The sequence below is a fragment of the Limanda limanda genome, chromosome 3 (assembly GCF_963576545.1).
Source record: "Limanda limanda chromosome 3, fLimLim1.1, whole genome shotgun sequence".
NCBI lineage: Eukaryota > Metazoa > Chordata > Actinopteri > Pleuronectiformes > Pleuronectidae > Limanda > Limanda limanda.
In genome coordinates this window covers 27,549,344-27,565,852 of record NC_083638.1, presented here as the reverse complement: position 1 = coordinate 27,565,852, position 16,509 = coordinate 27,549,344, and the positions used below count along the sequence as shown (strand labels likewise).

The 16,509-nt window shown below is 39.5% G+C and overlaps 2 protein-coding genes across 3 annotated transcripts; one reads left to right on the top strand and one right to left on the bottom strand.

Moving 5' to 3' along the window:
* Positions 1-4,874: 4,874 nt before the first annotated feature.
* Positions 4,875-8,128, bottom strand: phospho2 (phosphatase, orphan 2). Of its 2 annotated transcripts, none has more exons than XM_061068446.1 (4): positions 8,075-8,128; positions 7,446-7,523; positions 7,053-7,147; positions 4,875-6,964 (listed from the first exon to the last, which is right to left on the bottom strand). In XM_061068446.1, the coding sequence occupies exons 2-4, from the start codon at positions 7,514-7,516 to the stop codon at positions 6,399-6,401; spliced, it is 732 nt and encodes a 243-aa protein (XP_060924429.1). In that variant the 5' UTR covers positions 7,517-7,523; positions 8,075-8,128; the 3' UTR covers positions 4,875-6,398. The 2 variants fall into 2 exon arrangements, with proteins under 2 accessions (XP_060924429.1, XP_060924430.1); XM_061068447.1 differs by having other exon boundaries at positions 4,875-6,961.
* Positions 8,129-9,991: 1,863 nt separating this feature from the next.
* LOC132998275 (synapse-associated protein 1-like) lies at positions 9,992-14,923 on the top strand. Its single transcript, XM_061067821.1, has 9 exons — positions 9,992-10,297; positions 10,828-10,946; positions 11,069-11,135; positions 11,813-11,886; positions 11,974-12,113; positions 12,246-12,397; positions 13,733-13,782; positions 13,886-14,042; positions 14,139-14,923. Exons 1-9 carry the CDS (start codon positions 10,084-10,086, stop codon positions 14,267-14,269), a joined length of 1,104 nt encoding a protein of 367 aa, XP_060923804.1. The 5' UTR covers positions 9,992-10,083; the 3' UTR covers positions 14,270-14,923.
* The last annotated feature ends 1,586 nt before the right edge of the window (positions 14,924-16,509 follow it).

Below are 16,509 nucleotides of genomic sequence, written 5' to 3'. Positions count from 1 at the left end.
TCATTCGCAGTCACTCAAGAATGACGTTTTCGACTTAGGGGAACCATAACAAATTGTGGGAGTTGTTTTTGGGTCAGTAGACATGCCAGATACCCAAAGTAACGTGTAGAAGCACTACAAAAGTGGAATTTTCATAAGAGGTCCCCTTTAAAGGTCACATTGGCAGTTACACAACTAAAGATATTATAATAGTAGTATAATAGTATAGTTATCATTTTCATTACAGTCCTCTCTTTTGATTATATAATGATCACAGCTGTAGATACAAAACACCATAATGTACATCAGACTCAGAAATTCACAAAAATTCCATCCAGAAAGTCATCAACACGTTGATAAGAAAGCAATCGCTGTTTTTTTTTGTTTTTTTAAGAAGGAATTCTTATGTAATTGAGCAGGAATGGAGATTGTACTCAAAGCATATCTACACTTAGTCATCGTCAGAATCAGTTTCAGTGCTGGAATCGGTGTGTGAGTGGCAGATGTAACACGATTATGGTAATTAAAATGTTAAAGGCAAGCAAACCCTGTTGTACCTCTATCAGTACAATTCCCATTGCTGCTTCCTTCATCTCAAAAGTCTTCTCTCATCAATGTTGTAAATATTGTTATTATGTTGATGTACTCTGCTACACACGACAGACATCTGGTCTATATTATTTCCCCTGTTAAAATGTTTTTTGGTAGCTTCAGCTCGTCCTTGCCGAGGGATAAAGACAGGATTGTCACAACTTGTGAAGCCCTATGAGACTAATTGTGATTTGTGAATATGGGCAATACAAATACAATTTGATTGATGGATTGGTTGTGTGTGTGTGTGTACGCAGTAATTACCTAACACAGCAGTGGGACATTTACAAGGAAGACATTGACACATGCACATAATGTAGCGCCCCCTGTTTTTGTCTTTCGAAACCTCTGTAAGTTTAAAGTTGTATTATTCCTGTAGGTGCTGCTGAAATCCATGTAGGGTTACTTAGGTCATCCACAATATGGAAGAAAACTTCACATCAGTGTCGCTCCCCTGTTAACCATCACAAAGAACATAGCCCTGGCTGCACCATGTTGGTTTTAGCGATGATTTATCTCTCCCTTGAAGACTCTTCTCCCTTTAACACCCTCTCTGACAGGGAGGTGTGAAGTCAGGGAGAGCAGGAGAACATCACCCTGCAGCTGGACTCCACCTTCTCTCTACAGCCTGCTACAGCTCTGCAGATGTTTGCTAATATGGGAAACACGCGACATGAACAGGGCCGGGTCTAGGCAGGGGCAAGAGGGGGCCTGGCCCCCTCAAATAAATGTTGTGCCCCCTCAAACTAAATCCCAATTTATAATAATAATAATATAATAAAGCACAATGCCACAATTTGTGGCTGCCCCCTCATACATGCCTGTCTAGACCCGGCCCTGGACATGAATCAAAGTTGTCTGCTTGAATGACGGCCTTTTAAATCACATAGCTATTTTGTCATGAGATTGTGTTCCTTATGCATACATGTACTTGTAAGTCAGCCCTCCACACAAATAGTTGTCTGTCTGATACACTGAGAGGAGGAAGGAACTTGACTGGTCAAGGCTGATTGACTGCACAGTACTGAAGTGCTTCAGTTTCTTTAATTGACATAATCCATGCATGATGACCTCCTCTACCTTCTCCTCTCTCACATACCAAACCTGACGGGGCTCCTGCTCCTCTGCCATGTCAGCAGCGAATGGGAGCCAAGATGGATGAGCTGCTTGCACAGAGCGCCATCATTAGGCAGAGCAGTACAGGAGCACTGCAGATCAACGTCTGTTAAGAGGCCTTCAGAGCAGAGGCCTCTCTCAGGGCATCCAGCAGCCCAAGTTTCTCACATCGTGGGGTCTTTTCAGTTATGAATATTTCTCCCTATCTTTATTCAAGCGTGTGATCTTTCAGTTTGAGACCAGGACTTTTGGATTTTACGTTCAGATTTTTTGTAATGCTCTCACTCAAAACCCTGCCCTGTGCTCACACTCAAATTTATCCAGCTTGTGCTCAGATTTCCTGGGCTCCTGCCTCAGCTCCTCTCGGGCTTACGCTGCCTCTGTACACACATGAAACGTTTGCTCTCGGCATCCTAATGGTTGGGAATTTTGACAGACTTTTGCACATAAATATCCAAGAGCAGATGAAAACATACAAGAGAGGACATTTCAGAAGCAGCATGAGCACGAGGAGAAGAGCTCCATCTTCTCCTCATAGTGGAGCAGGACTGAATAGAAAAATGTGAACACAGTTTTACAACATCTTTCCTAGTGAGCTTTGTTTTTGTGTGCTGAGTGTTTATGCATATTTCTATCTGTATTACATGTAAATATTTGTGTGTATATACAATCAATTATATTTAATTATAATTATCATATTAAATAAGATTATATTGTATTGTATTAGATTGTTTTAGATTCTATGATATTAGATCAGATTCCTTATCTATACTGCTTATCCTACTAGGGTCACACGCGGGCTGGAGCTAATACGCATTATATTGAATATAAATATTATTTTAGGAGCTACTCCTTTCAAATTGTATCAAAATCGAAATGATTATATTTTGGATGGTTGGCACAACTGGGCAGAAGTCATGATCATCATGGTGGGGTCTCTCTAGTGGTTTATTCTTCAATATGGTTTGATGTGTTCCACAACACTGATCTAACAATGGCATCGACCAGGATCACATGCAAGCAATCCACATTATGTCACTACAGTTGTCAACAGAGTGGAAATGAGACGACAGTGGCTGTAAGGAGAGGGATGCAGTGGGGGGAGGGTTAAAAGACCTTTAGGCTGCGGCAGATTTAAATCAATGGGCCCGTTAAGGCAACAGGAATGGTTCATAGATTAAGATAAAACTAGATATGGACCCTCACTATGAAAATGTTTATCAATCAGTTAATTGTCTGAATAATGTGGAAAATGTCCGGGGTGACTTCCTCTGCTGCCTGATCATCAGTTCTCTCATCCTACAGATATTCAGTTTACATTCATATTTTTTTAAAGACTCCAAACTATGTATTGATTTACAAAAAAGTTGTTTTGTATTCATCAACTAATCAATTGGCTGCATGTAAGCTTGACTGCTGTTGGCACTGAAAGCTACAGTGACCTTTGGCACAACATTGGCATTCGCATAATTAATCTCAGTGGAAATCGACCAGGCAGTGATCTGCTGCACAGATGTGAAACAAATATCTGGACTGGAGCAACATTTAAACAGTCAAACTTAACAACTGTGCTCAGAAGGGTATTGTTTATTTACGTGTCTGACCAGGCTGCATTTACGCTGATAGATACTCAGTGTTCAAAAGCTGTGAGTTCATGTGAAGAGAGGTGTGATGTTTTTGCACTCAGTGTGTACTTTTTACACGTATGTGGAAAAAGTGCCTGCAGCTCCTTAATTAAAATGTAACAGGCCTGGTCCCTGCAATGCATGCTGGTGTATCGAGTCTTTTGCTGCTCTGGCACTTTCTGAGTCTGCTTTCTGACCTGACCACCAATCTCTCTAAACTAGTCACATTACGATTGCCCCAGTTTGACACCACACTGTTGCACACAGTTGTTACTTATGCAAAAAAGTACAACCTACATCATTACATTCTTCAATCTTCCTGCATACACATAGATAAAAGAAAAATAGTTAAGAGTTATTGTTAAAATCCCCACCACCATCCCAGGCAAATCAAATACATCTAGACATCCCAGTGTTGAACAAAACCTCTGAAATGATTATGCTTTTGGCAGGAAGATAGTGGCATGGGGCCTCGTTAGAGGGTTTTCAACAGTGGTGTCTTTTCAGTCTGCTGTACAAAGCCCATCAAAGACTTCAAGGGGGCTCTTACAAAATTAAAATTTCTCTGGACAAATCAGCCGTTCTCAGGGGCCCCCTTTCAGCTCAGGGCCATGGGAAATTACCTGCTTTCCAGACCCTGTTGCAAAGCTCATGTCAATAATGATGTCATAAAAGACAATGATGGCTCTATAACCTTTACTACACAAACACACAAATATGTATGTCCCATGTATTGCATCATTTGCATCATCACCATCAGGTAAAACTATTTCATTTGTCCTGTTAATATCTCAGCAATGTTAACGTTAACTATTAGTGTTGTGTGCCAAAAAAGAAATTCTGCTTGAATTTAATAAACTGGGACACTTGTATTAGGTTAAAAAAAAGCCTTCATCAACTCACTTTATGCATGATGCCACATGTCAATATAACCAATTTCTATAAAAAGCATTATGGAAGAAATTTTGAGGGAAATTTCGATTATTCATAGAAATGTAAATAATTCATATTGATATATAAAAATCATATTTCTTTCATAAGGAACCCTATCTTAAATAAACAAAAATGTATTAAAACACTCTATTCAAGGTGTATCACTTCTTTTTTTTTTAAATAACAATAACAGTTTGTTCTTTCAGTAATGTACATTTGTACATTACTGAAAGAATGACACGTGTCATTCTATTGGGGCAATTCAGGTAACAGACAGTCTTTGCAGGTGAGCGACCATCATCTTCCATCAGCCCATTGTCTTCTCCACATGTGCTTGTTAGTTATCCAGCAAATTAGCTTAAACAGACAGAGCCAGACTGTGTTTACCATTAACTGCTGTCTGACAACTGCAGATCATATGCTACTTCTCTTTATTTGATCATTGTTTTACTTCAGTCCCTTCATGCATAATTCTCCCATTTAGAGAACTTCACTGACTGTCCAAGATTACCCAAATTCACCCCAAGAGATATAAACCCCTGACATAGAAATCCTCCACTATTCTCTATTTATATTTGTATAAGAAAAACAGAAAATGTACGAATATAATGAAGTCCAACACCACATTGCTGCATTGTTATAGGAGCTTTTTATTGTCACTCAGTGGTTTACAAAAGGAATCCACAAGGGTTCTTGTTGTTATTACATCATTATAATTTAAGAATAATATATAATTTATTAAGCATGTTGCCACAAGTGTCACACACAAATCTCAAAACACGTTTTCCTGAACATTTAAATTCCCTTTGAAGAATTGCTGGTGCATTAGCACAGCACTTTAACAAAAACACTACAGTCCAGTGTTAACTTTATAATAAATCTGGATTAAGTCCCAGGACTGTAGCGATATTGGCACAGATTCTGGATAACATGACTGAACAAAGCCTGAAACCTGCTTAAACATGAGAAGCATTCAGTGGATGGACAAATGGAAAAACCCTTTGGTCAGAAATGTTATCCACATTACTCAAGTAAACCTCTGGGACAATGTATAATGAGGACTTTTTGTTCATTAAGCTTAAACTTATTAGGTTTAGGTCATTAAAAAAAACAACACAGAGTTAACATGATCAGGTTATCAAAACCTGATTTACGTGGTTGACCTCAAACCTAAGACCTGAGATGTAAAAATGTTAAAAATAGTGAATTCAGTTTCAAAACTAACATTAAACTGCTTTGACATTATGAGAAATGTAAGTGAAAGGGCCGTCTGCAGTTTCTATAAGCAAGTCTTACGTTTCTATAAAGAGGAAAATACTGTTTGATTTCTTTAATCTTATTAAAGGAAACTGATGTAAATCTATGTGGAGTCTGCAGCTACATTGCTGCTGTAAACAGAGGTGTTTAAAAAGGAGTGTGTCAGTAAATCATAATTAAGATATTTTTAAACATCGTCTAAACATAAGTTAGCTAAACGTTGCACAAAGGCTTAACATCTATAACCAATAAGTGATTTCTTACATTCTCCCCTCTTACATCAAGTACTGATGGGTGAACAACATGATGGAACATGGTAACCACAGCTAAGCTGAAACCTGAACACTGGTCAGGGGGTTGAGATATACTAACAAGAGTAGTTTTGGGGAATTATGCTTATTTGCTTTCTCTTGCTGGTAGCTAACCATGAAGCTATACTCTAATGTCAGTCTGTTTAGTATGAAGACAGGAGGGGATTAGTTTAGACTGGCAGAAATACAGGAAGCAAGTTGAAACCCTAACGACAATCAACACATTATAATTAATTTGTCTGGATTAAGACATAATGCTATTCAGCTCTACAACTGCTGGGATGCTCAGTGTTTCTACCTGCTTCCAGTCTTTCCGCTGGGCTAAGCTAACAACTGCTGTAGCTTTATATTAACTGACCAGGCATATGAGAGGTATCATTCCTGTCATCTGATTCTTAACAAGAAAGCAACCATTTGTTTGTTCAAATCCAACTTGATTTTACCTTTACTTTTAAAATGATAAACACTGTCATTATTTAAAATAATCCTGCAGGGAACAGCATGAGCACCCTACAGTGCTGACCCAACATTTGCAATATTTCCTTTACAACAGAGAAGTCAGTCAAATATTCTATACGGGCGCTGCCTACATCTGCATAGTAGCCTTCAGTTCCTGGAGGATGTCTGTGCCGCTGCTCCATGCAAGGACTCTGGCTCTCAAAGAAGTGTCCGGTTCCTGCCCTTCACGTTTGGCCAGCAGTTTCTCCAGGGTGAACCCCTTCCTGGGCATTACAACATCATGCCTCCTCAGACAGGAAGTAGGGCAGAAATCATTCCCGCCATCGCCCACGTAAAATATACGCTGATACTCCACACTTATATCAGACTGCCCTGTAAGGTAGAGCTCCAGGACTTTCCTCTTACAGAGGTTGACGGGGCATCGATCGCAGTCGTGAGAGTGGTAGCACTGTACCTCCAAGTACCCGAGCTCGTTGAACTTGGCTGGGTTGGTGAAAACCTGGTCAACAGCCACATGGAGCCCGGCTGCCTGGAGGATGCACTCTATGAACATGGTGTTGGAGTCGGAGATGACGATGCAGTCGATGGTGCTTTTATTCTGTGATATGAATGTCAGCAAGTCTGTCATTCCATCTGTGAAGGGGATGGTCTCCATCACACTGCGGACCGTGTCAGGGCTGACCTCCTGGTCTCCTGGGCGAATGGACAAGTAGAAAGGGGACTTACATTTTGTAAAGCTCTATGCGTGCATGAGTGAACACTAAATACAACTAATTCTCACCTATGTAGTTCATCACTCGGCCCATGAACTCAGTCCAGTGGCCTTTTCTGTAGGAATTCTTCACAGAGTCAGGGAGAGTCTGATCTGGAAGGCATCTGGAAACACAGAGAACAAGAATAGATCCACTGTGGAGAAGACTGGGGTATTGCTCTACATACAAATATAAATAAATCGTGTTTTAGATCTTCAGCAATAAGGACAACATTAAACTTGGTCACTGATTGGTGTATGTGGTGATGCAGTCAGTGTGGTATGTTGATCTACTCGTGTAAAATGAAAGCAGCAATTCAATAGATTAAAACATACATTTGCAGCTTGAATATGTTCGTCTTACTTGTGGTTGTAGGGGATTATGTTGTGATTCATTCATTGATCAATCAATATGTAATTTACCTGATCACCCAGGTGTCACTGTTGTCATCCACCACAGTGTGGTCAAAATCAAACACCATCAGAGTCTTCATTTCTCACCTAGAAAAAAAACATAATATCGTCTTTAATACAAAGTCCATTTAAATAGCTGCGCAACAATTATTGTTAGATAAAGCCACATTACACATATTTACTCAGTCCTGTAAATAAGGACTGTTCGTATATATTATTAACGTATTAATACGTATACATTATCTAAGTAGACCATGCTATCTCAGACCATAACCGTTTCCCAAAACACTCTTTCATATCATAAAATCATATAAATCGTTTTCTTTCTAAAGCCGATTGAATCACAGCAACCGAAATCATCCTGCGATGTTTTGAGTTAATTTGTGATCACCACAAACTTTAACTTTAAACTGACGACGTTTCAAATGACGGGTTTTGTTAGAGGAGTCTGGTTTAATCTGGTCTGTTTACATCAGATCGGCCTAGCACAGCAGCTAGCCCTTCCATTATAATGCTGCTACGACGACTCCCAAAAAAAAACGTATATTACAGAGATTTAAGCATTAAATTAAACCAAAGTCCAACAATACAAACACATCAAACTATAAGAAGCAAACATAAGTGATACGAGACGTTACCGGTGAACTGACGTCAGTCTGACGGACATGAATCTACCGCTGGCTTCTTCTTCTTCTTCTTCTTATGATACAAGAAAGATATGCCACAATTCTCACTGCAACACCGCCACCTGCTGTTGAAGTGTCGGCTTTTGGACTGGTGTTACATCTACAATATTACAGTTTTTTCCTATCGTTTTAGGCAATTTACCTAAACCATGTTCACATTCCCTAAACACTTCACACAGTGAGCATACCAGTAGACCATGTGAACCAAACTGTGGTTACTTGCCCCTATGCTAAGATACAAATGATGGCAATGACGCCTTCTTCCAAATTTCATGGATACCTGCCCCAGTCAATGTTCACTACCAGCAAAACGCTGTGGAACTACAGCATATTTTACCAATGTTTAGATACTCTGTTCAAAACAGTGAACTTTCTGTTCAAAACCTAACTTATCAGTAATTTAGATCACTGTAGATGGAAAGATGCTGCATTTGGACAGACAAATGAAGTTACATGTTTGAATAAGAAAAAATATTTAGTTTATAGTTTATTTATTTTATTTTACAGTAATTTAGATTTTTTTTTCCCCTGTGCACCATAGTTCTTGGTGAATTGGCATGGAATTACTTTTTTTACGTAAAAAGCAACCAATTCTGCGCCACTGTTGGGCTACTGTAATATACAGTATGTGCAGGTTTTGTGCATTGCCTTTTTTGTTAGAACACATTTTTTGACTTTGTAATGTATTTTCTGTTTTGTGTAACACTTGCACTGTGACAAAATCTCCAAAAAGTAAAGCACAGTGAAAAAAACTGTTGTGTTTGTGATTTGTTTCTGGATCATATATTACGTACTTACTGTATGTAATTTGCATTACAAAAACTGAAAATTGTTATTCTCAGTTTCTCATAAAACACTTACAGTATTTACTGTATTTACAATTACTGTACATTTACCACACTCAATTGTGACATCTTTTGTGGGAGGTAAACCGACATATGAACACTGTCAGCAGATACTTGGCTTGGATTGTCATACTGTAATATTACAAACTTTATTACTGTAGTCCAAAGAAGTGTTTGTCTGTGTTTTTTCTCTTTTTTTCAATGCAACACTACAGGAAATCTATGCCAAACTGGAGGACACAGCAACATTTTATATATGCAATTGGCAATGCTTCAAGATGTTAGTGTTTTTTAGGTCATAGTGTTCTGAGAGGAAACATGTGTTAAGTTATGGCAGCATTGTTTGTGGTGTGGTTGTTGTAGTGCATTTTGCACCAAAGGTTAACAGATATGCAGAGGTGTGTGTCTCTAAAGCCCACTGTGTTAAGTGATAGGGAAAAGTGACCATAGTATGGGTACATGACCGAAAACGATAGGAAAAAACTGTAATACTACCACTAATAATAATACAAATAATACGAATAATACGAATAATTCATGGATCTAGACACGTTTAGTGGACTGATATTTATGACTTTGTGCTATTTTAAATAAAAAAAACAGATCTAGTGAATTTTAATGAGTTTTCATCAGAAGTCTGAAGCATTATTAGTATTTAAACTTTTTATGATTATTATGCTCATTATTATTATTATTGCATATAGCAGCTGTCGTGTTTACATCAAATATAAACATGTTATCTTAATTTTTGTATATTTAATAAAGTTTGTTGACTTGTTGTGATGAAAAATTTGATTTAGTTTAATTTGTAACATAAATCCAATTCATTTATTTTGTTATTTTCTTCAACAAAAGGTAAATAGACTGAAAGACACCGTACTGGAGTGTCAAGTGAAAGCTCTGCAACCTGTTGAATCAGAAGGATCAGAACACAACGAGGGCACCATTCCACCCTTTGAACACTGGGTGGCAGTAACAAGGAATTATACTACACCTCAAAAACAACCATAAAAGAAGAGAAGCTGTCGCGTAGTTCCTGGTGGGATATTTCGACAGTCACCCACTGTCTTCGCTGTGTTTCTTACACTTATTACGCTTAGTGCGGTTAGCAGCGCCATGTTTAAGGGTCTGGGGTCGTGGTTGGGTTTGGACAACCCGACGGTAGTGAAGACGTCAGATGACACCGAGCAGGAGGAGCAGGAGGAGGTGAAGGTGGAGGAGAAGGTGGTGGAGGCTCAGAACGAGGTAAACAAACAGCAGCCAGCTGAGCAGCATGGAGGAGAAGCTGAGGCCAACCTGGAGAGCACGGAGCAGGGCAAAGGACTGGGAGGTGAGGAGGAGGAACTGGTCACTCTGGTTGTTTTACTCCCAGTCAGGCTGGTTAGCAGCTCTTTGTCTCCTCGGTGCGGGAGGACATTGTTGACATGTTCACGTGACGTGGATCCACCTGTCTGTGGTCACTCCTCATTAAACCATTACATCAGTAGAAAGCAGCTCTCGGTCAAAGGTTCCCTCACTTGGTTCTGCTAACGTAACTTAGGCTAGACACAATCTGATGTCTGCTGGTGGTGTAGTCACAGTGCTGGTTTACAGCTACTGCTTAGTGTGTTCCAGTTAGTGTGTGCAGACTGTGCACTGGGACATTTAATACAACCGCAAGAAGGGTGTGGACATGATTGTTAGAACCAAGGAGGACAACAAGACAAATCTTCATGGCAGATCAAGACATTAGTGTCATGACCAAATCTGGGTCACATCATTGACAATCATTTATGCAAGATGTGCAGCCAACAAAAAAGTGTCTATGTGTACTGATGATTTTAAAAATAACCTCCACTCCTATTCCTCCTCCAAATGAAGACTACATCTTCAGTTTTGCCTCCAGTGCCAGCAAGAAGATCTCCGAGTCCATGGCAGAGACGGCTCAGACCATCAAGAAGACGGTGGAAGAAGGGAAGATGGACGGCATTATAGACAAGGCACGTTGCTCTGTTGGCTCGCTGGACGAGTTCAGCAGCTTTAGGAAGCACCGAAACAGTATAATAACAATATAATGACTATTGACTTTTGTGGGTTTGTTCGTGTGCGTGTGTGTGATCAGACGTTTCTGGGTGACTTCCAAAAGGAGCAGGAGAAGTTTGTTCAGGAGAAGAAAGCGAAAAAATCAGGTAAGATCAGAAAAAACAAAATATTATTTGTAAGAGATGTTCAAATATTTAAAATTCTTCTGTAGTTTCTCTTATGGTAAAGAATGTTGCTTTTCAAGGTAGACTACCTGGCAGTGAAGTAACATGCTTTGCTCATCACATATGTTGTGGCAAACGCTGCAGAGTATTTCCCTGAAATCTTGATGATCATAAGTTGATAATGTCACCTTTCCGCATACACAACTATAGAAGTAAAATCCAAAAGAAATACATTGTGTTCTATTCAAAGTAATTGCCCATTAGAGATGAAGTAACACGAGCAGGAACACAAAAAAACGCAGTTTCATGATGAAATAATTCCCCTCATTGAGAGCGACATGAAAGGGAAAGGTATTATATTGGTAAGGGAAAGCACTCGGTGCTTAAAAGCACACTTGGAAATGGACTACATTTGTATAGCAGTGTGAGAGTTAATGTGACACCACAGGTCACAATTCAGCTTTATTGGATTGATAATATTGGCATTGGGGTTTTCATAACTACTCAAAATGAGACCGGCTTCTATTGTTATGCATGTAATGTGACACCTCTCTGAAACTAGTTCAGTCTGATAGTCCTTTGTATGTTATATCAATGTCAATGAAGTCACTGCACATCACTGAAGGTTTGTGTGTGTGTGTGTATATGCTTTCATGTAGAAGCAGCAGTGCCTCCATGGGTGGGCTACAATGAGGAGGAGACCATCCAGCAGCAGATCCTGGCTCTGTCGGCTGTAAGCAAAGAGACATACACCACATTAATAAGTGCTGTGTCATTATCTCTGCGTGTGTTGGATTCTAACTCTGGCTATTGATTCTAGGACAAGAGGAATTTCATGCGGGACCCTCCCGCAGGTGTTCAGTTCCACTTCGACATGGAGCAGATGTATCCTCTGGCTGCTGCCATGCTGGAGGAAGATCAGCTTCTAAACCGCATGCGCTTCGACCTGGTTCCCAAACAGTCTGTAGTCTTTTATCATTGTCACACTGTGTGCGCTTGCGTGTGTGTTTGTGTGGTTATAGGAAAAAAATACTTTTAGCGTCATTAAATTGATATCACAGAATCGATGATGATGTGTTTGTGTTGTGACAGTGTGAAGGAGGAGCCGTTCTGGAGGAATTATTTCTACCGGGTGTCTCTGATCAAGCAGTCGGCTCAGCTCACAGAGCTGGCAGCCCAGCAGCAGCAGAAGGACGGCGAGGACAGAGAAGCCAGTGTTTCACCTGAGGACGTCATCTTAGCAGGTCAGACGCCTCCTGTATGCTCTAACTAGGGTTCCAATTGCAGGATATCACAGTATATTATATTTCACTATTATTATCATCATTACAGTGACCCGTAAATGAATGAAACATTAAGGTTATTTTGGTTTAACAAACATTTTATAGAGCATACAAGGGATATTCTCCATCTTGTCCTATGTTCTGAATTGAGACAGTGTTTAGTTTAAAAATGAATCAAGGTGATGAGGTAACAAGCCAGTAGCCAGTCAGATTTACCTTTAGCCTCAGCATATCGGCCTGTATCATTGATAATGATAACCATTGATAAGGCCAAAACACTTGATGACGCTACGGTACACAACTTAAGTTATGTCCTAAACACCTGCTGGCGGCTACTAACATCTGCTAACACCTACTGGTAGAAATTCAAACGTACAAGAGATATTCAACATATTGTCCTGTATTCAAAAATATTATAGTTAAAGGTTGAAACTATTTTTGAATGGCGGTAAGTGTAAAAACTATACTAAATAATGAAACAAAATAAATAAGAAATCAATACATCTCCAATTAAAACAACAGAAAGAACCTATACCACATTATAGACGATACTCCCTGAGAATCCGTTTCTTTCAGAATTACACTACCGGTAAACAGCGTTTAAAAAAATATATATAGCATATCACATGGCCATTCACATCCACTGAGCTTGACCGTGGTAGTGTAAACAGGAAGCGGATTTGAAAGGGAAGTTTAGTTTCAGGCAAATATTATAAAAGAGACACAGAATTGTTGAAAAATAAGGGCAGGGTTTTCTTTTCTTGGTCCGACGACGAGGGGACAGTGTGACTGACATGTTACTGTAGTCACTGCTGGTAGTCAAGTCGTGACTGATGAGACCATACATGTATCAGGGGGAGAACATGGAGAGAGATAACAACACTGCATCATTGTTTCCAGAGGATCCTGTATGTCCTTGTCCAGAGAACAACAGCTCCTATTTTAGTTATTAATTTATAATAGGGTCAGCAGGATTTTCGTTTGATAAACTCCAGGTGTAACCAAAAGTGATGGTTTTAATACCTAATGTAGATAGGTTCTATCTGTGCTGGTCGCTGGGGGGCAAAGAGTGGGACAGATCTGCCACAGACAGAGCTCTTGGTATGGAAACAGAGTTTACCTGTAATGAAAGAATCGTTAGGAAATTTAATATTATGAGGATCAAGTTGTTATTGTTTTTCAGATGGTAATCGTTCATGAAGTTGATACAAAAAAACTCACGGCTGTGGTTTTATGGAAAGTCTATAGGCATTGTGATTTGCATGAAACTGACGTCACTGTTTTATTTCTTTACAGACAATGTCAGACCAAAAACTCCACCAGTTTCCATCAGTGACAAACAGAAAGTACGTTTGTTTGCGTATCTGTGTATTTTACAACACTATTGTAAAAGTTAATGAAGAGTCGCACAGTGAATTGCTTTACCAGTCCTGTCTGCATCCTTGTCAGCCACCTCAGGAGGAAGAGGAGGAGATGTCCACGAGTCCCGGAGTGTCCGAGTTTGTGAGCGATGCTTTTGACTCCACGGGTATCAACCAGGAGGACCTGAGGAAAGAGATGGAGCAGCTGGTGCTGGATAAGAAGGAGAGCCCGCCCTCTCCCGAAGGTAAGTTTCAGAAGAGATTCTATTTGCTGTGCTTATTCACCCAGAAAATATTTTGTGATTGATTTGCTCATAACCTATCTTCTCCCTCACATACAGACGAGTCCGCAGACTGGGAGAAGGAGCTGCAGCAGGAGCTCCAAGAGTACGAGATGGTCGCTGAGTGCGACAACAAAGATGAGCAGTGGGATCAAGAGATCGAGAAGATGCTCCAGTCCGACGACAGCTAGACGACCACTGTGTGTCTGTCTCCTGTACAGGCGGTGATCTGGCTCCAGACCGGATGAATAGTGATGAATAGTGACCAGTGATGCACATGGGGACGAAGTTCCACATCTTCTGCCCCTCCCAACTGTGACTACAATCTTGTTATTGTGTAGATCCAGTTAGTGTGTCAGTGTGTCCTCTGTGCTGGAAGCAGTGGTTATGGTCCGGTATATTAGTGAAGTACTGCTTCATTCCTCCTTCTTAAATTTGTTTGCTGTTCTCGGTTTCCCTTCTCTTTCTCTTTTTGATGCGAACAGCAGCTAGGGGGCGCTGCAGGGCAGGTACCAGGGATTTTCTAATGGAGAGGGCTTGTTGGAAATCACAGATCTGCATCAAATTCTGTCTTTTTTTTGCACTGCTGCTTAGTGGTGGCTTGTAAAGACTTAGTTTAGTTATTAAACGGTTAAATCGAATGTAAAGTTACATTTATGTAAATAAATGATTTGAAACTCTATACTTCACTTCAATTTGCATTCCCCTGTCATATCCGCTTTTTGTAACACGGCAAACTGTCCTGTCCGCATGTCTTCTTTACATCGTTTTACATTGCACCTGTATGTTTTCTGTGTCTTCAGTCATCCTTTAATAAATATTGATCTGTTATTATGGAAAATATACATCATGTTTGGACATAAATCAGTGGATCAACTTTACTGCTAAGAGGTGTGATTTCATTGGGGTTAACAAGATAATAAGAGCGCCTTTAACATACTGCAATACAGAAATTGTCATGAAGCAAGATTTTGTTAAAGAACTGGACTGTCATTAGACTTCATTGGTTTCAGATAACTGGAACTACTAAACTGCCAAGTGAGTGTGAGTGTATATATAAAATATTTGGACATCAACATTAAAAAATGTATTTAGTCTAGATTAATCCTCTTATGAAGCACTTTGTAACTGTGCTAAGAAATGTGCAAATAAAGCTTGTCATTATTATTATTCAATGTTACAGGATAAATAACTTTTTATTGACTAGTCCCTGGATATACAAAGAAATGCAAAGACCAGACCATAATAAATGAACAATAAATACAAAGGACTCTACATATATTGAAACATATGTGGAAAATGGTCCGTTAGAAAGATCATCAGGACACAAACTAAAGTTTGAATCTGGTCTTGTTGATTTGCTTGAAGGCAGCAGAGAAGCATTTAGATGATATGACATAGTTTTGTAAAAATAGTACAGTATATATTTCATTAGGTCTAGCTTATTTGATTTATGGCACACTGGGTAATAGATCAGACAAATGAACGCAATGACAAAGAGAAACCTTTGAAATGTCCTTGTACTTGTTTATTCATGCAGTTGTAGCAAGATGATACATTTACATTGAAAAGGAAAACCACCGTAATGTCATTATGTATTAATAGTTGAAAATAAGATTTGTTTCTGCTTTTTGGTGAGAGTTAGCTCATCTGTCTGTGAAATAGGTCACATTCAGCAGCAGTTGTTTTGTGTGGAATTTGCATGTTCTTCTCATGTGCGTGTGTTTCCTCCTGCCCATCCAGCTCACTCATGTCTAAAAACATGAAGAATTGGTGTTAGGTGAATTGGAGACTAAAAAATTGACTGTAGGTGTAAATGTGAGTGTGAATGTGTGTTCTCTGTATGCCAGCCCTGTGATGAACTGGTGAGCTCTCCAGGGTTTTACCCCACCTCTCACCCAATGTCAGCTGGGTTTGGCTCTAACTCGGCATTCCGACTATTGGATGGTATCTAAGAGGTCCAAGACATTACAGTTTTTTCCTATCGTTTTCGGTCATGTACCCATACTATGGTCACTTTTCCCTATCACTTAACACAGTGGGCTTTAGAGACACACACCTCTGCATATCTGTTAACCTTTGGTGCAAAATGCACTACAACAACCACACCACAAACAATGCTGCCATAACTTAACACATGTTTCCTCTCAGAACACTATGACCTAAAAAACACTAACATCTTGAAGCATTGCCAATTGCATATATAAAATGTTGCTGTGTCCTCCAGTTTGGCATAGATTTCCTGTAGTGTTGCATTGAAAAAAAGAGAAAAAACACAGACAAACACTTCTTTGGACTACAGTAATAAAGTTTGTAATATTACAGTATGACAATCCAAGCCAAGTATCTGCTGACAGTGTTCATATGTCGGTTTACCTCCCACAAAAGATGTCACAATTGAGTGTGGTAAATGTACAGTAATTGTAAATAC

What these genes read in the sequence shown, in the direction of transcription:
- LOC132998275 (XM_061067821.1), top strand. Translation starts at nt 10,084, where the DNA reads ATGTTTAAGGGTCTGGGGTCGTGGTTGGGTTTGGACAACCCGACGGTA. An exon ending in TGGACGGCATTATAGACAAG is followed by an intron (nt 10,947 to 11,068) that starts GCACGTTGCTCT and finishes GTGTGTGATCAG; the next exon opens with ACGTTTCTGGGTGACTTCCA. An exon ending in TGAGGACGTCATCTTAGCAG is followed by an intron (nt 12,398 to 13,732) that starts GTCAGACGCCTC and finishes ATTTCTTTACAG; the next exon opens with ACAATGTCAGACCAAAAACT.
- phospho2 (XM_061068446.1), bottom strand. Translation starts at nt 7,516, where the DNA reads ATGAAGACTCTGATGGTGTTTGATTTTGACCACACTGTGGTGGATGAC. An exon ending in AGTGACACCTGGGTGATCAG is followed by an intron (nt 7,148 to 7,445) that starts GTAAATTACATA and finishes CTGTGTTTCCAG; the next exon opens with ATGCCTTCCAGATCAGACTC. An exon ending in CCGAGTGATGAACTACATAG is followed by an intron (nt 6,965 to 7,052) that starts GTGAGAATTAGT and finishes CCATTCGCCCAG; the next exon opens with GAGACCAGGAGGTCAGCCCT.